General features: G+C 44.5%; 1 protein-coding gene across 3 annotated transcripts in view; it reads right to left on the bottom strand.

The window, feature by feature from the left end:
- Nucleotides 1-8,317: 8,317 nt before the first annotated feature.
- The window catches only part of TBL1XR1 (TBL1X/Y related 1), a 157,125-nt gene continuing 146,314 nt past the window's right edge, over nucleotides 8,318-19,128 (bottom strand). For all 3 annotated transcript variants that reach the window (XM_035133426.2, XM_035133424.2, XM_035133425.2), the window contains exons 10-16: nucleotides 18,002-18,062; nucleotides 16,040-16,161; nucleotides 15,006-15,080; nucleotides 13,492-13,619; nucleotides 12,282-12,447; nucleotides 10,950-11,051; nucleotides 8,318-8,556 (exon numbers count right to left, since the gene is read on the bottom strand). In XM_035133426.2, the coding sequence (XP_034989317.1) occupies nucleotides 8,530-8,556; nucleotides 10,950-11,051; nucleotides 12,282-12,447; nucleotides 13,492-13,619; nucleotides 15,006-15,080; nucleotides 16,040-16,161; nucleotides 18,002-18,062 (681 nt within the window). In that variant the 3' untranslated portion in view covers nucleotides 8,318-8,529. The remainder of the gene's footprint in view (nucleotides 8,557-10,949; nucleotides 11,052-12,281; nucleotides 12,448-13,491; nucleotides 13,620-15,005; nucleotides 15,081-16,039; nucleotides 16,162-18,001; nucleotides 18,063-19,128) is intronic.

The following is a 19,128-nucleotide window of genomic DNA, read 5'->3' as shown; positions in this document are numbered from 1 at the left end:
GAGAGAAGCCGAATAATGTGTACACATATGGCGATGATCTTGTAAGCGGCTTACAAGAACCTTGACTTGTGCTTTTAAAGCAGAAAATTGGAGGGGAGGGGGGGAGAGATCCTTGGGTGCTATTAAACTGGGTTAAATTAGCTGCTCCTGTGCTAGATTTAGTTCCTGTCTGATCTCCAGGAGCAAAACAGGAGCTCCAGCCGATGAAGCATCTGTGACAAAAGCTTAACGAGTTAGGCAACTGGAGTTAAAATGCCATCCATTGACTTATTTACTAAAGCGCCAGCTAAACTGCCACAGGGGCACAGCAAAAGAACCATATGCCAGGAGCACAATTCTAGCGGTATTAAGTCCTGTGGAAACTTAAGGCTTCAGTTCTACCCTAACAGGGTAGCCATAGAGGGGGCACAGTAAACCGCAACCAGAAACCTAGATTAACCCCCTCCCTTTTTAGAGACAGGGTAATGTATAGTTTATGAATATATAGTTTTACAGTGGTTGTTGTAGGCTTTTGTGTCTTGAGAGTGTGCCCAAGAGTGGAGGAAGTGGGTGCTTTGGGGGTGGACCGCCCTGGGGGTGACAAAATGCCGGGCGGCACTCACCGCAGGGCCTGCAGCGTACCTGAGTCACACGTCTCCTGGGAGACTCGGTGGCTTGGGCGCCCGCAGGCTCCGCGCTGCCCCAAACAGTCTGACTGCTGCCTCCCCCTCAGCTGTAGGGCAGCTGAGTGGGAGAAGGCAGGCAGACTCCTTGGAGGCCCCGCAGAGCATCCTGCCCCAGCTGGCCCTATCCCGTGGGCGGCTGGCTCCGCCCCTGGGCGCAGGGCACAGCCGCCACCCCAGGCATCTGATTGGCTTGCTCTGCCACTGAGCGCGCCTCCAGGGTTGAAGTCAAAAGTGCTGTGCTAGCAGCATCTTCAAACTTAAAAATGGAAAACGTAATGCTGGTGGTCAATAAGAGGTTTAAAGACTCTCTCAAGGCAGTTTTTTTTTAAAAAAATGTCGTATACACACCGACAACTGAGAAACACTGGCCTGCGAGTCCTCCAATTGCAGAACATCCTTTACCAAAGGTGTCATGGGCTTTGAAGACACTCGAACTAAGGGTGCAAGGTAGAAACGTGCTAAGAGGAAGGCACGCTTGGCAAACCCTCTCTGTGATCCGCTCCCGTCCGGAAACCAATGTCCCCACAGTGGAAGGACATATGGATCCAGAATTGGCCTCCAGTCACTTATGGACTCACTGTTAAAATTGTTCATGGAAGACAATCTTACTTAGCTATGAGTGATTGCCAAAGCAGCAGCTAGCAGCATCGAAATGACTTCTCTGGAGTACAAGCCTGGGCAGGGTATATGGAAGTCCTGGGCCGCCCAGACCTCTCAGCCTTGCTGATGTGTTTCAAAGGAAGGCAGAGCAATATGTTTTGCACCCGAGTTGCCAGAAAGAAGCGTACAAGGCACTATCCAACTATCTTAGGGACTCTCCTCCAGTTTTACTCCTTAGTCTTTTCTTCTCCTGAAGATATCCCACAAGGATAACCAGTGGTAAAGTCAGTTTCAGGTCACAAAGTCATAGAGCATTGGCTCAAACTCACGAGTAGGATTCAGTTTTAGGTTATACAACACAGCACATAAGCTAACTGTAAGGATAAGTCAAGCTACGTTTCAGCTTTTTGGTGAAAACTAGATCAGCTTTCAAACTGATTGCAAGTTGCAACTTTCACTTAACGAACCCGTGAGTTCATCTGCAGTGTAGGCTTGGTTTAAGGTTATCATATCCCTGTTTAAAGTTATTGAGTGCTTGTTTTTGTGTTGATTTATTACAATTCTATTTTGGAATTGCCATTTACTGCTTTGCTTTCTGTGATGGGAAAGCTGCCCAGAGGGCATTTGTGTTGGACGGTTTGGAATACCATAATTTTTTACAAAATGTAAGTGAAACTGAATGTGAAGAGACCATATAGCCAGCATCGTATCAAAATATATTTTATTCTGGACCTCTTTCAGATCTGATTCAAATTACACTTGTCAGAGCAATACAATGCAAAGGGGGGAACTGCAACAGAAAAAAAAATGTGCCTAGAAACAGTTTAAGAAAAGGGCTTTTGAGAAGACAAAATCATTGTGATGTGGAACCAAAGTACATCATAAAAGGTGTAATTAACATGGGTCCAGGACAGTATAGAACATCTATATCAGTCTTCTTTAGACAATAAATCATGAAAACTGAACAATAAAAAGTCTTTCTGAACAAGTAAAAAAAAGAAAGAAAAACCTGTCACATGGGCTGGTTTTACACTTGTACAACATTTGTAAATTTAACTGGATATATAACTGAAGAAGTGATGAAGACTTTTTTTTTATTATCCAGTGCTATAGGTAGGCTCACAGAAGTAGACCCAAAATATTAGCAACTCCAAATCGGAACCTTTTTTTTTTTGTCTTTTTTTTTTTACAACTACAATGTCAAAGTCAGGAGAGAGAATAGTAGAAGGAAACGAAGAGTTTACTTTTGTATTATAGGTGACTGATTGACTTCCCACGGCCTGTCGAGAGAAACGGTTATCGCAAAGCGCACAGGAGAAGCAACCACAAAACAAGTGTTTGACTTCCTGAATTCATCCACAAATGCAAGAAACAAACCCAAAATTAAAACTATAGGAGCACATTCAGGCTTGGCCACAATGTTGGGACTGACCAACTTTGCATCATTGAACCCAGCTGTTTTAAAGATCCTGTGTCAGTTCACCTTACAGGATATCCCTGTCGTAGCTTCAAGAGTCTTCTTCCTCAAGACTAAAGGCTCCCGATATCAAACCTTTGCTGCTGTCCCCCAAACCGAGAGGCTTATCCAGAAAATGACTCCAGTTTGGCTCATGTGCATGAATCCCGAAAGGTAGGAAGCCAGCAAAGGTGGTACCTATTAAAGGGTTTTTATTTCCAAAAAACAAAACTCAGCATGGAAAAGAGGAACCACGCAGGCTTTGACAAATTGGAGGGATGGGGACGGGGACTGTCTGTGCATTGAATACACACCCACCTCCTTTTAGATCCGAAGTATGGATATTCTCTCTCGCTGTCTTGGTATCCATATGCCATAATGCTGCCCCCTTTCTACCAATTTTGGAAGTAATTACTAAATTAAGCCAAATGACTACGGCAGACAGCCATTTCCAGATTTCCTTGCTCAGCTTGTGTGGTTTTTCGGCTCGCTGCTTCTGAAAGGGCAACCTTTGCAGCAAGTTCGTTCTCACCTACAGTCGGTGGTGGGGGTGGGGTGGGGTGGGGTCAGTGGTCTCCTGCCATTTTCCCTTTGGAAAATCGGCAGGAATTGCGGAATGGATCCTCTCTATTTTGCAACGTTTATTGCACGCGCCCCTCGCAGAAGGGGTTTAGATGCATTCATGTATCAGTTGCAGTAGTGAGAAACACAAAAACAACAAACCCATACCGCCCAATTTCAGAAATACATTTAGGGCTGCAGACCCTTGAGAGCAAATTTAGAATACTAGGGCAATGCATATGTTAAAGCCAACCAAAATAACGGTACCGGCCTGGTGGGGACTTTGGGTTGTTTATTTTTCTCGTCGGCCAACAAAATTGTCTTTGCTTTTAGAATATGCTGTGACCAATTTAAGTCCCCGTCATATTCTCTGCCAGCAGGACACTTTAATGATGCAACCCAGCAAAGATGGATCTGTTTTCAGCCAAAGCCTCACAGATGTGTACCTACAAGGCTTGCTGTTGAGACTGAGTCTACAGTATAGCCATCGTTATGATGGTTTGGCTGAAACTTGCCAGGCATTCTGTCATCCACACAATGCTTATCAAAACCATGCTCCAAACTTTCCCTCTTAACACATGGTAGAAAATGCCAGTCAGATGCAAAAGCCGGAGCACTCACTGTTCCCAACCCTACCCCTGCGGAAAGCCACCTAATTAAGACTTTTAATTTGATTTTGACCTGTTTTCAGGAGGTAATTTAATTGTGGTTTGATTTTATACCAATGTTATATATCTGATGTTAGCCGCCCTGAGCCCGACTTCGGCCGCAGAGGGCAGGATATAAATAAAGGTTTTATTATTAATAATACTAAATAATAATAATTGCATTAACTTGGGAAGTTTATTTCTAAAAATGACTTTCCATGACCACTGATGGCCAGGATGCCCCTCTATAGATGTTTCTGCAAGAGATGCCCTAAAAGTCGATTTCGGGGAAAGAGTATAGAGCCATGGCAAGTGCATCTCTTCTGTAAACGCACATCACCGTTAATGAGTGAAAGACAGGGTTGGGAGGCGCCAATGTCTGGGGGCTGACCTCAATAGGTCCAGGTGGTGTAGATTTCCCTCCCTGGAATTCCTGTATAGAACAATTGGCACTTGAGAAGTTCCTTCTAATCATATCGCGCCCCCCGCCCCCCCGGTCAAATGCCATCTTTTACATGCCCATCTCATGCTGAAGACGAGAACCTGGTTCAGAACTGGAGCAGCATTGTGGCACATCGATAAAAGAGGACAGCAGCAAAAGCACAGGCAACTTCAGGGCTGGGGTTCACGCAGCCCACGCCTGCAAGAGACCACAGCCAGGTGACGAGGGCTCTTTTCCCTGCCCTCGTGGTCTTATCGCAAAAACACCTGTGCCAGTAGCTGGTTTTCAAAAGCAGCTTGCACTGGGGGATTTAGTGAGATGGAGAGGCTGCATGTCAAGAAAGGTGGCGGGGGGTGTTGGTGTTGGGAAGGCTCATGGTACAAACCTATCTGATAAATTTTATTCTCTGAAGTGCAGCCCGGGGGGGGGGGTGTCTACAGTCTTGCGAAACCTACTGCGTACTCTCGACTGTCACAACTTCAGTGGGAATAAGCGCATAGCACTCGGGGGGGGGGGGGGAGTTTGCAGCTCGGGTGTTTTGGCCCACGACAATAACGCTCCCCCCTCTTGAGTTGTGCGTGGCTTTGGAGTTTGGGATCCGGCCCACGTTATCTCGAGAGAGAGAGCGGCTGAGCATCTGGCGCCCCGCACATGTATATATATACACACACACACAACTAAACAACGACCTTGACTTGTGTTAGAAGCAATAGCAGGGAGGGGAGAAGGGGGAATCAGCCCAGGATTTGGTGATAATGAAGCTTCGGTAATGTCTGCATGCTGTCTCGCACATAGGTGGTTAGAATCAAATCACAAAACAAACAGGAAAAAAACCAAAACGGAAAGAAAAGCAGCTAAACGGTTGCAAAACCAGAAATGTGGACGTCGCTGGGGAATCTTGCAGCTGTGTCAAAAGAGTTCCAACACCATCATTGTTTTTATACAGTTTTTAAAGTCCGCTGAAATATCCGTTCAACAGCTTGTATGAAAAATGAACAGACTGTCCATATCAAAATACAAAAGTATTATCAAGAATCACCTCTGACTTCTTTTTTTTTAAGATTTAAGTTCAGTGCAATTGACATTTGCGTTACTAAAGGGAAAAAGGGGTGGGGTGGGGAGCCGTTTAAATATATTCAAAACAAAAATCCCCAAACACATTTGTGTCTATTTCTGGGAGCACAGTTTAAAATTATTGCACAGATTTTTTATTTTATTCCATTTTACATTTTTTAAAACTTTTTTTTAAAAATTATTTTAATAGTGACAGAGGTCAGCAAACAGTCCTGGACCTCCAGCAATAAAAAGCACACCAAAAAAAATGTTTCAAGTGCCAGATATTCAACAGGTTAAGAGTTTCTTACATATCAAAATTCACAGGGAAATTGTTTCTGAACATCTTGAGCCTATTCCCAAACCATACAAACAGCTGGTAGAGAGCCGTATCAGGTGACTTGACTGCCCTTGTGGGTATAAATCTTCCTTTTGCTTGTTTTGCATTAAGGTAACAGCTCCCCCATTAGTAATAGCTGATGTGTTGTTTGTGTGTATTAAAAGTAAGCTAAAATGGTTGCCATGCCGTGTAAGGCTGAGCTGGACTCCCAACTGCCTTGAAACGTGGTTTCGTGTGCACAGAAATCAACGCTAAAAAGTCCAAAGCGTTCTCGGTTAAAAAGAAGAGACAAACAAGAATGACTCCTCTGCATTAGGGTCAATCTGCAACGAGCTATATAAAGCAAAAGTGGGGGGACCTGTGGCTGTCCAGATGCTGCTGGGACTCCAACTCCCATCAGCCCCCAACAAGCACGGCTAATGGTTATGGATGATGGGAGTTGTAGTCCAGATCTGCAGGTTTCCCCACCGCGGCTGTCTAGGGCAGAGTTGCAAAGAAAACGGGGTTTAGTTAGCAAGGGGCAAGCAGCAGAGAGGTTGGGCCGGTTGAAGCGGACTCCAGGGAGAGGAGGGGGAAATTTGCTTTTAAAAAGGGGCGGGGTGGGGAATTGCATGAAAACACTGCGCATCAGTAGTACAGTACTGGTGGAAAAAAAATCTGCTTTCACGCCACTCTTTTCACAAAGCAAGGGCGTTGTGGCTACTGGCGTTTTTTTGCTTTACTCAAATATGTGAGCGGAGAGCAGTTCTGCCACAGCCACCTCTCGCTGCAAGGAAAGGAAAAGCAACGCTTGAGATAAGAAACACCACTATTAGTAGTGGTTGCATTTTTGCGTTGGAGTTTGTGGGGGATTTGGGGGGGGGGGGAAATGTCGCAAGCCCATATGGAAATTATGGAATGGAAGCAGCAGGGCGAGATCCATGCCTCTGATAGAAGTCAAATTGCTTCATCTTGAAATAAATCGTGAAACAATTCTCAGATTCCACCCTCTTCCTCCACCCCCCCCTTTCCTTTCAGATCTAAAAGGGGCCACTTTCGACAAGAATGGTTCGGCACAGGCATTAAAACTTCTCTCCGACACATTTTGGATGGACAAAAATCTCCAGTAGGACACTTCCGTGAGCAAGCAAACGGCTTACCTTGTCCCAGTATTAGCAATGAGGTGGCAAATACATTTCTGTAGTTTTTAAAACAACAATAATAAAACATTTAAAAAGAAAAAAAAGTGTGTGCATGTGTCTTGTGTTGCACACCTACTCACCCACCCCGAACTCAAAATACTTCTAATTAATTAGGACTTTGGTGACACTAGACATCTGAGAAGGAACGGGCAAAGAGTTGCCCGGATGTTGTAGCGGGGGGGGGGGGGGGGACTTGCCCAGGTGAATTTGAGTGCAAACTGAACAATCTGTTTCCCCTCACGTTCCTTTCCTCCTTCACAGCAGTTGCGCAGTTAGGGCTCTAAGACTATAGCAATGGGTTCAAAAAAACTGTCAAGCTACAGCTAAAACAAAAGCTTAATTAGTCCTGTGCTGATGTTCTGGAATGTCCATGCATTGATGGAACCAGGACTGGTGCAGTCTAGAGCCACTCCTTGCAGATACACCACGGCTGTGTCTGTGTGTGCAGGTCCCTATGCAAATATAAAACGTAACACACAAACTTCAGGTGGGGGCAAATGGCACAACCCTGATCCCTCCACTACGGGGATGTGTTCCAAACACCAGTGTGTGTGTGTGTGCATAAACACACACCTGCACTTTCTTAATGGAAACAAAAAATAAAAATAAAATAATGTACCCTTTGATGTTTGCCTGAAATGTCTCAAGTAAGGAACGACTGCTTTTTGGAACACACTTTTATAGATATATTTATCTCTAAAGGCCAAGCCACCCCGGCCCCCTGGCCTGTGAGCCCGTGACTAAATGGATCTTGCATCGATGTAAAGGAATGTCAAACTTAAAAATGTTCCAAGAGGTTCTGCTTTGCGCTTCCTTGCCTCCCTGCCTAAGCTGTGGACAGGGAACCACGCCGCCTTCGAGGTGTCCCTACACCTTTAAAATAACGCATTCGGAAAGGACAGCTGCAAAACGTTACACGCACACACCCTCCCCAATTCTGAGCAAAAATAAGGGGGCAGGGGGTGTTAAAAAGCAATGTACACAAAAACTGCTCATCAGCTACGAAGAAAGGAAGCCAAAGAAGAAAGAAGGATGGAGGGGAGACGATGGGGGAATTCCATTTTTTAAAACCTTGAAGAAGGGAGGGGATGCAGAACCGGGGGGGGGGTAAGGAAGGCGGGAGGCAGCCACCTGTAACCTTTCCCAATTTGGTACACAAAATGAGCTGCTCCTCTACGGTTACATCTCTCTCTCTCTCTTTCTCTTCCTGTTTAGTTTAGTTTTTTGCTTTTCCATTTTCAAAGATGCTCACGTTGTTTTGGGGTGAGGGTGGGGGTGGGGTGGGGGCACAGCAGATTCCAGCACTTGGTGAACAGGCTTCACAAGCTGTGAAAAAAACAAAAAAAACAAAACCCAACAACCTCTTGTCGTCTTCTTCAGGGTGTTAATCGTTTGTCGTGTGTCTTGTCTGTTTTCGCTTTTTTTTTTTTAATACACAGTATATGTATATAATTCTTTCTTGGGTTTGGCTGTAGTGGAACTGGCCATGGTTCAATTGGGACTATAGCAGTACATGGGTCAAGGGGACAGTCATTTTGGCTATGTACACATTCATAGTCGGTCCATGGCTTCCAACTAATAGCGCTATTTCCGTAGGTCTAGTACACAAACCTGCAAAGGGAGAGGAGAGAAGGGGTGGGAGAAAGTGGGGCGTTTAGAAGTCTATGAAACAACGGACTCATCCACAAGAATATACATTACTTCTTAAGAGCATCAGTTGCATACAAGAGAGAAGAGGCCTATTGTTGCCTTCCACAGATAGGATATATCTGACTCACGGGTGCTAGGGAAAACAAAACAAAAAAATTCCTTCCAGTAGCACTTTAGAGACCAACTAAGTTTGTTATTGCTATAAGCTTTTGTGTGCATGCACACTTCTTCAGATACAGACCCTTATATATAGTGAGAGGATGGGGAGGGGTATTACTCAGAAGGGTGGTGGGAATGGGTGATTGGCTGATAGGTGTGGTAAACCTATTGACGACTGTTAAGGACTGCAATTGGTCTTACAGGAAAAAGCAAGGGATGAGATGACTAAAAATAGCTTTATCATGTATAATGAGATAAGAATCCAATGTCTCTATTCAGACCAGGTCTCTCCGTGGTTTTAAGTTTGGTAAAAGGTAAAGGTAAAGGGACCCCTAACCATTAGGTCCAGTCGTGATCAACTCTGGGGTTGTGGCACTCATCTCGCGTTATTGGCCGAGGGAGCCGGCGTACAGCTTCCAGTCATGTGGCCAGCATGACAAAGCCGCTTCTGGCAAACCAGAGCAGCACATGGAAACGCCGTTTACCATCCCTTGCACTACCAACTACTTGCACTTTGACGTGCTTTTGAACTGCTAGGTTGGCAGGAGCTGGGCCCGAGCAACGGGAGCTCACCCAGTTGCAGGGATTCAAACTGCTGACCTTCTGATCGGCAAGCCCTAGGCTCTGTGGTTTAACCCACAGTGCCACCTGCGTCCCTTTAAGTTTGGTAATAAGTTGCAATTCAGCAACTTCTCTTTCCAGTCTATTTCTGAAATTCTTTTGTAATATGACAGCTACTTTGAGATCTTGTATAGAATGTGCTAGGGAGTCGCAAGAGGGGATGAACTCTTGTTTTTGCCCTGGGCCTATGTGTACTCCCTCCTGCTATTAGCAAGCACTGATTTCGTTCTGATGGCTAAACATTATCTGCCTGCAGAATGATGCTGCACAAGGGAACACAGAAGTACGTTGCTGGTAATAATGCTGTAGGCACGAGCCATTGCATGGTGAGCTTCACGCAAAACGGTTGCATTCGCATCCTCTGCTGCACAGCATCAAAAGTAGCAAAAGAGTCCTTGAACTAGCAGACAGGGAGCTCCGGGTGCAGCCCAAGATGGCGGCATCAGGACTCTTACGAGAGCCCAAAGTTTCCAGAAGTACTAAAAGGCCTTTGGGAGGGGGGGCAAAAAAGGGGGACCCCAAAAAACCTGAGCCCCAAAGAGGACTGAGCATGCTCAGTGCACGCAGAATGCTAAGTGTCTTTCGGTAGGAAAAGGGAAAGCTTGGAGGGGGAATGGGATGGTGTGCCTTGTAAAAGGGCATGGCTGGCATCCTGAGCTTGAGCACTGCAACATTTTGTTGCTGGTCCTCCTTGCTGTACACACTGCTGAGTTAAATGGATCTTGGCAGTGAACCTGAGCATTTTGCTTTTAAAACAAAACAAAACAGGAAAAAGTCTTCTCTTGTTCTACCGTGTTTCTCCAAAAATAAGACACCGTCTTATATTTATTTTTCCTCAAAAAAACACACGGTGGCTTATTTTCAGGGGATGTCTTTTTTTTATTAAGTATGGTACAGTTTAACCTACAAGGTTAAACTGCCTATCACTATGGCTTATTTTCGGGGTATGGCTTATTTTAAGGGAAACACGGTATGTGCTTCATGGAGGAATAATTTCTTGTGTAGTCAATTTTACTCAATTTTACCTGCTTCTTCCCCACATTTGCATGCAGTCATGAGAATCTCAAAAGAATGATTGGAAATTCTTGTTTTGTGGTAGTGCTTGGTTGGAAACGATTAACACTTGAACTCTCTGTGTCAAATCTGAATAGGCGTGGAAATTTGCTTGTCCCTGTAAGAAGCGGGGTGAGGTGGGGGCAGAGTAACTGGACCTTATTTGGGGGCTGTCAGGAAACAGGATCACAGGAAACAAGAGGGCAAGCAGGAAGACCCGTCACTGTCTCCACTCAAACAGGAAGCCACTAATGGTCCTTCCTGTTTGGGAGGGTCCAACGGCCAACCTAGATGGGTGGAGTTGGTCTAAGCCTGGCAAGACTTCATTCACTACCTAGGGAGATGCCCCAGTGAATGCTTACTTTTTCATTTACTGGTTTCATGAAGCGCTGCATTAGGTTGCAGTCCCATCTAGCTTGTCACACAGCAATGAGTCTTCTGGTTTGTTTTAACAGCCTCTGCATTGCCAAGCTCACTTGGATATTCCAGGAGTGACAAATTGCAAGAACCTGTGTACTTACTGAACCATCTGAAGCACTCGCTCCAACTTTGTCTCCTCCTGCATTCCAGCAAACCTCAAAAATGCCTCCTGTTCCCCGATAACTATGCACTAGAGCACCCGTCTGAAAAAGCAAGGGGGGGGGGGATAGAAAGTAATTAGAATAGATTGTCATCTTTGTTAATATAAACACATACCACTTGATTTTCTGTTAAGGATGCATGCATTCGAAACCACCTATATTCTAAACACGTTCTTTTCCTGTGTGGGATACAGATCTCCAGTAATAAGGAGAGGATGGGTGACAACAGAGACACGAGCACATGGACCATTCTCTGCAGTGCCTTTCTGTGCCTGTGGGGGAGACAGAGAGCAAGGCGGAACTCTACGAGGTCCCTTCCATTTGCAAGTGTCATGTTTTGGAGCAGGAATTCACCGCTGATCACAAGGAAGGGAACAAACAAATGGAACAATGCGTTGTGCTCAGCCTGTTTAGTGCTTCTGAACTTAGCCCAGAAGCAAATTGGAAACCGGTGCAGATGAGCTCCAAGGGTTTTATATGCCCTCTCTTAACAAGCCACGGCATTCTGCTTAAGCAGGACTTCTAAAATGGGGCCGCCAGTCACTATTATAGTTCAGCTAGCAGATTATCAATACACAGACCCAGAAAAAAAAGCATATGCACAATGCAAACTCTTCTGGTTCCTTAAAAAAAACGCCTCTGAAATAACACTGTGTTAATAAAGACTTTTAAAAGCAAGGGTAAAGTTACATGGGGACTAGTCTTCTGAGACTGTATTTGTGACCAGGGTCTGACTGGCACCCAGGAGCCCATTTTATGAATCTATCAGTTTGCCTTCAGAAGCCATTTCTGTGGCAACGATATAGCTTGAGGAACAGCCAACTCTTGCTCCTTCTTAGATAACCCTGTTTGTTCAGACCCTCTTAGCGCAGAAATCACAACTGCGTCTTGCATTTTAATGGGAGCCCTGCGCTTGGCAACATGTGCTCTCTCTCTCTCTCTCTCAATCCCAAACACTGGGGAAATCCTTGGTGCAAAGGAGAGGAATGGCTGGGAGAAAAAGAAAACAAAATGTGCAAGGTTCCCCTGGCATTCAAGAGGGAGATGCTGGATATGAATGGTGAGGACTGCTGTTGGGAGGTTCAGCAGCAATAACGGGCCATGTTCCCTATCACCAAGTGCTGCTATCGTAGAAGGAAAAGCCCCCAAGCATCCGGAAAGGCATAATCATCACCATAACTTAGCCCCTGATATTAAAAGCTGCTCTTTGCAGGGAGAAAGGGAGGAATTTAAATAAAATAGCTAAGCACAACAATCGCCCAATAGACGCACCTGTGTATTCCAGATGTGTACACATTTGTCGAAAGAGCCACTGGCCAGGTACCTGCCGTCAGGACTGAAAGCTACACTGTACACAGGTTCTTGGTGTTTCGTCAAGGTGTGGATGCAGATCCCTCTGTCTACATCCCATAACCGAACTGTAGAATCGAAAGATGCACTGCCGAGAAGGGAAAGAACGGGAGGGGGAAGCAACTGCTATCATTTCAATACTGACTTTAGAATATATTTATCTATGCTTTGTTTTATTTATTTATTTTTTTAAAAAAACATGCACTGGGGGAATTAAGGGTGGAGGAAGAAAAGAAGAAAAACAAAAAGGATGAGGGGAGTAAAAATAAAAATAAGGAAAAGGTAGAGCAGAAAACATGCATTAAAAGGGCTGATCTTTCATAGGGCGCCTGCCCATGTAACAGCTACCTTGGACCCTACAATCGTAACTGTATATAGACTTTAGCTTCATTATTATAATGACCTGTTTCATTATGATTAAATATCTGTATCTGGATTTCCCCGAGCTAGCTGGCACTTTCCTAGGTTGAGAGTATTGCAGCGTTCTGCAAAACAAGCAGTATTCCAAGAAAAGGCCTAGGACGTATCATCCTGGGGCACTCCTGAATTCGGTCACACCCGCAACATATGTTTAAAATGCATGGATTCACCCGAAGAATCCTGGGAACCTCGTTTGGTTAAGGAAGCCAGGAACCGCGTTTGGTTAAGGATAAGCTACAGTTCCCATGATTCTTTGGGGAGGGGGGTGAGAGGAAGTCATGGGCTTTAAACGTTCGGTGCAGACATGACCTTCAAAATAGGATGAGGCACTTGTAGCTGGTTCCGTTTGCCCTCCAAAGGAGAGTGACAAGCACATGCTCAGATAGACAAATGAGCATAAGTAGCAGGCTTCTTAGAACATGCAAAGAGTTGAAATGGGGACAAGGGGGGATGCACATACCAGCCCCATCCAAAACTTCAGATCTTTTTGCAATTGAGATCTGAAGAAGTGTGTGCATTTTAAGGTGTTCAACTGAGCATGATTTGAGACCTCCCCATGAGAGGAAACCCTAATTGATGGCCCATCAATCTGTGGACCCTGATTATCCCCCCTTGCATTGGGGGGGGGGGGGGTCTCCAGTTTAATCCTTCATGTGCTGAGGATGAATTTTGATGCCTTAGCATCGCTGCCGTCTCCCCGTGACAATATTACCTTGCTAACATAAGATTGGCATTTGGGTTGTTTGTTCCTGGCCCCGTGGGACTCCATTTGATAGTATAAATTTCTTTGTTGTGTGCTTGTAGATCGTGGACACAACTATCTTGTTTCATACTCCAGATCTAAGGGAGGTCAAGAGAGAAGAAAGAGCGTGTTAACTTTCTGTGCAAAGGGTTTCCCGGCAAATATCGCAACCCTCTTCCTTCTGCCAATGCCAAAGCAAAGAGAACACAAAGAAACACAAAGTGCAAATGAAGGCACTTTGCTCCTGGGGTTTTCGAGCCCAATTCTCATGTGGACTCAGCACTGCAGTTGCAGGCGCTCGGTCACCGTTCTGCAATCTGTTCTGAGCACAGTTGTGGCAATTTCCACAGCATCCCACGCCAAAGGAGGCTCGTCGCGAAGCATTGGAAGAAAATGCAAAAAAACGTGTGGAGAGCTGCTTCACGGAGGCAGCCTCCCATTTGCACTGAACTCCAGGTGTTCTCTATGGAAGTGTTGATTTGGAAAGGACCCCGAGGGTGATCTGGTCGAACCCCCTGCGATGCAGGGATCTCAACACAGAATCATAAAATTGCTAAACTGCACATGCGTATGGGATGAGAATGTGCTTTCATAGGACGGAAACAAAAACGAACAAAACAAATAAATTCCAGTGTGTGGTTAAAAATGCTGCAGAGTATCCCTCTCTAAAAACCTGCAGAACTGCTGCTGGGTTCATGTACAGGGAACCGTATTGGCTAGTTCTGGACAATACTGAACTAAATGAACCAATGGTCTGACTCTGTATAGACTCAACTTCCTGTTCCTTTCGTTGTAGACTATAATCCTTTGGAACAGTGACAATTCCTTTTCTGCGTTCTAGAAGGTAGCAGCTCAAGGAAGACACCAGGGTGGTATTTAACTAAGTTTGCTTTACTCAGAATATATCCACTGCAATTAATGAACGTCAACAAGTTGGGTACCGTTAATTTCACTGAGTGCACTCCAAGTAAAATTTAGCTGGATGCCAACCTGGGGTAATATGTTACGATAAAACAAGTCAAACAAGGGACTGATATGAGCTAATAGCCACACCAAGTGCTTTTTTAAAATCAGGAAGATGAAGCAAGTCAATTAAATTGACTTACAAGTAAGGGTAGTGCAAGGAAAAGAAAGCATGTCTTCCATTGAACACTAAATCAAGGCATTGAACACATGCTGGGATTGGGATTGGCATATGTGGCAAATTCATGAGGATTTTAGGCCGATTCCTGCCACAAGCAACAGAGAATGGGGGCATCCAATAGGAGATTTGACTTGATGGGCTGGTCCAGCAAGATGTTTTTGATGGCGTTATAGGACACCAGGTCCAATTTTGCCAAAGACGACTAACAACGTTGCCAGTCAAAAGAAGGCCAAAGCCTTCTTGGATACATAGTGATATACTCCACCTGAGAATGTGACTGAAAAAGTATAGCACAAATGGTTCATTACAAACCCAGATCACCCGGCGTTGCACATTTTACCTTTAAAGTCATGTCATCGGAACAAGATGCCAGAAGATTGCCAGTGGGATCCCATTTGATTGCGTTAACTTCATTCTGAAATTTAAGAGCAAGAGGGAAGAAGAAGAGAAGAAGAGTTTGGATTTGATATCCTGCTTTATCACCACCCGAAGGAGTCTCAAAGCAGCTAACAATCTCCTTTCCCTTCCTCCCCCACAACAGACACTCTGTGAGGTAGGTGGGGCTGAGAGACTTCAGAGAAGTGTGACTAGCCCAAGGTCACCCAGCAGCTGCATGTGGAAGAACAGGGACGCAAACCCAGTTCACCAGATTACAAGTCTACCGCTCTTAACCACTACACCACACTGGCTCTCCCAGTTGACGTCTCCCATTTAATCGACATAAGAGGACAGGGAAATAAAAGGCAGGCTCTTCCAATTCAGTAACAACATGGCGGCACCATTAATCCAAAAAGAAAACAGTGCTGAAATTTGACGGAACATGCCTGGCTTGAAATTACTCAGAGACGGGCAATGGACACAGCAGGCTCTATTGGGCTTGGCCCAATGCTACTCAGGTTGCATCCGAAGCACACTTACGAAAAGGTTTTCCTAATTCAGTTGGGCCTCCTATGGAGGAAAAGATGCTTAGCTTAATAACAGCATCATGGCACCATCTTTGCATATGCAAATTGTACTGTCAACGCAAAAGCTGTATGGGGCACACAGGCTATGCCTCCCCTTACTACCGGCTGAGCTAATGTAAGAATCTGTAAGGTATTCACAACTTTCAAAAGAATCCAAGAATCCATGCCTGGAATCTGGAACAGATCTCTCATGAACTGACGGGAAACGCTGTGATCTTATGGGAACTGCAGCTTGGGGATCCAAGGTCCTTCGTGGAAGTAACATATGGTACTGGGTTGAGGCAACACGGCAGCAGGAAAGCTCTGAGCTCCGACAGCAGGATCACATCTCTTAACTTTGCTCCATATGTACAGCTTATACTAAACAAGTGGAACATTGCTTTTAAAAACAGAACAGAGCTATACTTACGGTGTGGCCTTGGAAGGTTTTGATGGGCTTATCTTGGCCTAGTTTACAGACGTGAATACACATATCTGTGCTACAGGAGGCGAATGTGTTGTTGCTCTGCCAGTCAACATCTAATGCTGGTGCTATTGACAGACAGACAGACAAAATGTGAAGCAGAAACATAACCTCCCCCCTGTATTCATGAGCAAACGGTATCAAGGTATCAGCCTACAGCAGAGCAGAATGTAAAATCCAGAGGGGATTGCCCTTGTCACTCAATTTCATCTTTCTATATGGTTCTTATATACAGTGGATCCTCGGGTTATGTACCACCCTCCTTACGAACGCTTCGGCTAACGAGCTCTGCTAACCCAGAAGTAGATACTCCTGGTTGCGAACTTTGCCCTGGGATGTGAGTGGAAGTTGCGTGCCTTTGGTACGGCGGCAGCGGGAGGCCCCATTAGCGAAAGCGCGCCTCATGTTAAGAACAGTTTCGGGTTAAGAATGGACCTCTGGAACGGATTAAGTTCGTAACCGAAGGTACCACTGTACTGTGGTATTTTTATGTATTGCAATTTTGCTGTTATTTTTACTGACAATAATTTAAGTAACAATTCACTGCAATTGTCGAGAGTGAATTTCTGCTTAATTATTATCTGCAAGTTCATTTTAAAGTCTACTGTTATATTCTAACAAATTATTGAATACTACACAGTGTTACCTTGGAAGTCAAACGGAATCTGTTCCGGAAGTCCGTTCGACTTCCAAAACGTTTGGGAACCAAGGCGCGGCTTCCGATTGGTTGTAGGAAGCTCCTGCAGCCAATCGGAAGCCACATCAGGTGTTTGGATTCCAAAGAATGTTTGCAAACCGGAGCACTCACTTCCGTGTTTGTGGCATTCGGGAGCGAAAACGTTCGACTCACAAGGCATTTTGTTTGTACTTTATTTGCTATAAGTTGTTTATTTAACAACTTACATCATATTTTTATTATGACTTATTTGCATGGGAACGGATTGTTATAAGAAGTGTGATGTTTGCTGTACATTTTGTTTTTCCTTCAATTTGTAAATGGCCTTGCAATATAGCAATATACAAAGGCGGTATACAAATTAAAAGTGAAATGAAATGAACTCTGGATAGAGGTCTCTTTGCACATGCCTGGAAGCCTTTGATGTTTAAAAGGATATGTGTCATCACAGCCACTCTCACCAACGCTACAAGCCTTGGAGGATGCAAAGCGAGTGTAGAAGGGAATGTCCCCTTGGCTTGCACTTGCCCCTCATTTCACCTGCACCAAGGAATCAATGTGGATATGGGAAATCGAGGTTCAAATTGCTGCTCAGCTATAAAGCTCAATGGAGATGTATATTTAGGGAGATATTGCCCAACCTAACCTACTGCCCAGGACTGATGATATTCTAATATCATAAAATCATAAATCACGGAGTTGGAAGGGACCATGAAGGTCTTCTACAGTCCAACCCGCTGCAATGCCCAATGACCCCAAGATTAAGATGTTCTGCGTAAAGCAGAAACTTAAAGTCATTACTCTCAAAGAATAGATCCTGAGACCCTGAGACTGTGTCATCCGTTGCCATAAACAATGCAGATTTAACCGAGGAGGAATACAAAAATTAGCCCGGGTGGCTCTTTGGAAGAGGGCAAGGCCAGAGGAAGATGAGGTCTGAATTGACACGCCAGAGACTCGGGATTTAACAAGGTGGTTCCATCTGCAGGTTTTCGAAAGCCAAACCAACTCAAATGCAGGGTGCAATGGATGGTGTACTAAATATAATCTTCTTTTGATAATGTAGCAAAGAGATTTTGTGCACAGTCGTGCTTTTTTTTAAAAAAAAAGAGGTATGAATAATCTTGATTTCAATCAGGATCAACTGAGCCTTAAAAGGCAGTGTCTTCCACTGTTAATTGTCCCTCCCCTAGTTTTCAAAACTAATTGGTTCTTTGAAAAGAAATACGTACCAGAATGGAAAGGAAACTGCTGTTTGGCTTCTCCAGTATGTGCATCCCAAATAATTGTGGTCTGAATTAAAAAAACAAACAAACAAACAGCAAAAAAATCATAAAATTGCTTTATAGATCTCACTCGTTGCTAAAATCTGCCAAACCAACACTGTTCAGATTGTATGTTTTGTAGGTTCGCTATTTTAAAATGCCCCAAGCCAAAGTTTATCTTCCAGACAGGTGAAGCTTACAAGTTTGCATTCTTAGAAAGCAGTTCCTAAAAGCCATATTACTCGTCTGTAATCTCCTAATTAGCTTATCTCCCTTCAAATATTTGCAGGCTGCAGCGTCTGCCTTCAGCTAACCACTTAGTGCCCACCACTTAGTGCCCGACACATTATTTGCACACCAACAGCTCCCTCCTGCCCCAAAAGCGGCTTTGGGAGTGGGTGATGTGAAGTAGAGACCCTTTCTCCACCAGCTGCTTATCCAGTCTAAATCAAACACAAGCTCCCTTTCCTTTGTGCAAGGTTCAAAACTTGTTTGCCTTCACTGTGACATATAATGACTAGAAAACCTTCATGTTCATAAGATTAAGAGCTCCTGCAAAGAGGATGACTTCTGGCCTGGCCTGTTTGAGAAATCTGTCTGTCTGTCTGTCTGTCTGTCTGTCTGTCTCTCTCTCTCTCACACACACACACACACAGTGATTTACCTAGGACAAAATTTGAATCAACAAGCTTTAGGCTCATGCGCTCCCTTCCCATCCTTTCTGTACTGAGAAAACGACACAAGGATCCCTTAATTTATTTAAAGGAGAGACTATCCCAATTGCCCTTTTCAGAGAGATCCCATGAGTGCATTTATTTGGCAAAGTTACGTCAGACTGGATTACCTACACAACATTTCCCATAATGGCCTTGTGATGTGGATTTACCAAGTTAATGTATTGAAAATTATTTTTGCTGTAGGTAATAATAACTTATTAATATTATTCTGCTGCCCAGTTAATTGAGGGCACTTTTTCAACCGGTCAAAAGCCTTTTAAGTGATTCAAATCAACTGATAAGACTAAATGCTTCATCCTTTAAGCATCTGCTTAAAACTTCCTGTGAATGTGAAACATACATTTGTCCTCTTGGGTC

This window comes from Zootoca vivipara, chromosome 5 (genome assembly GCF_963506605.1).
Source record: "Zootoca vivipara chromosome 5, rZooViv1.1, whole genome shotgun sequence".
NCBI classification, from domain to species: domain Eukaryota; kingdom Metazoa; phylum Chordata; class Lepidosauria; order Squamata; family Lacertidae; genus Zootoca; species Zootoca vivipara.
This window is presented reverse-complemented; position numbering and strand designations above follow the sequence as displayed.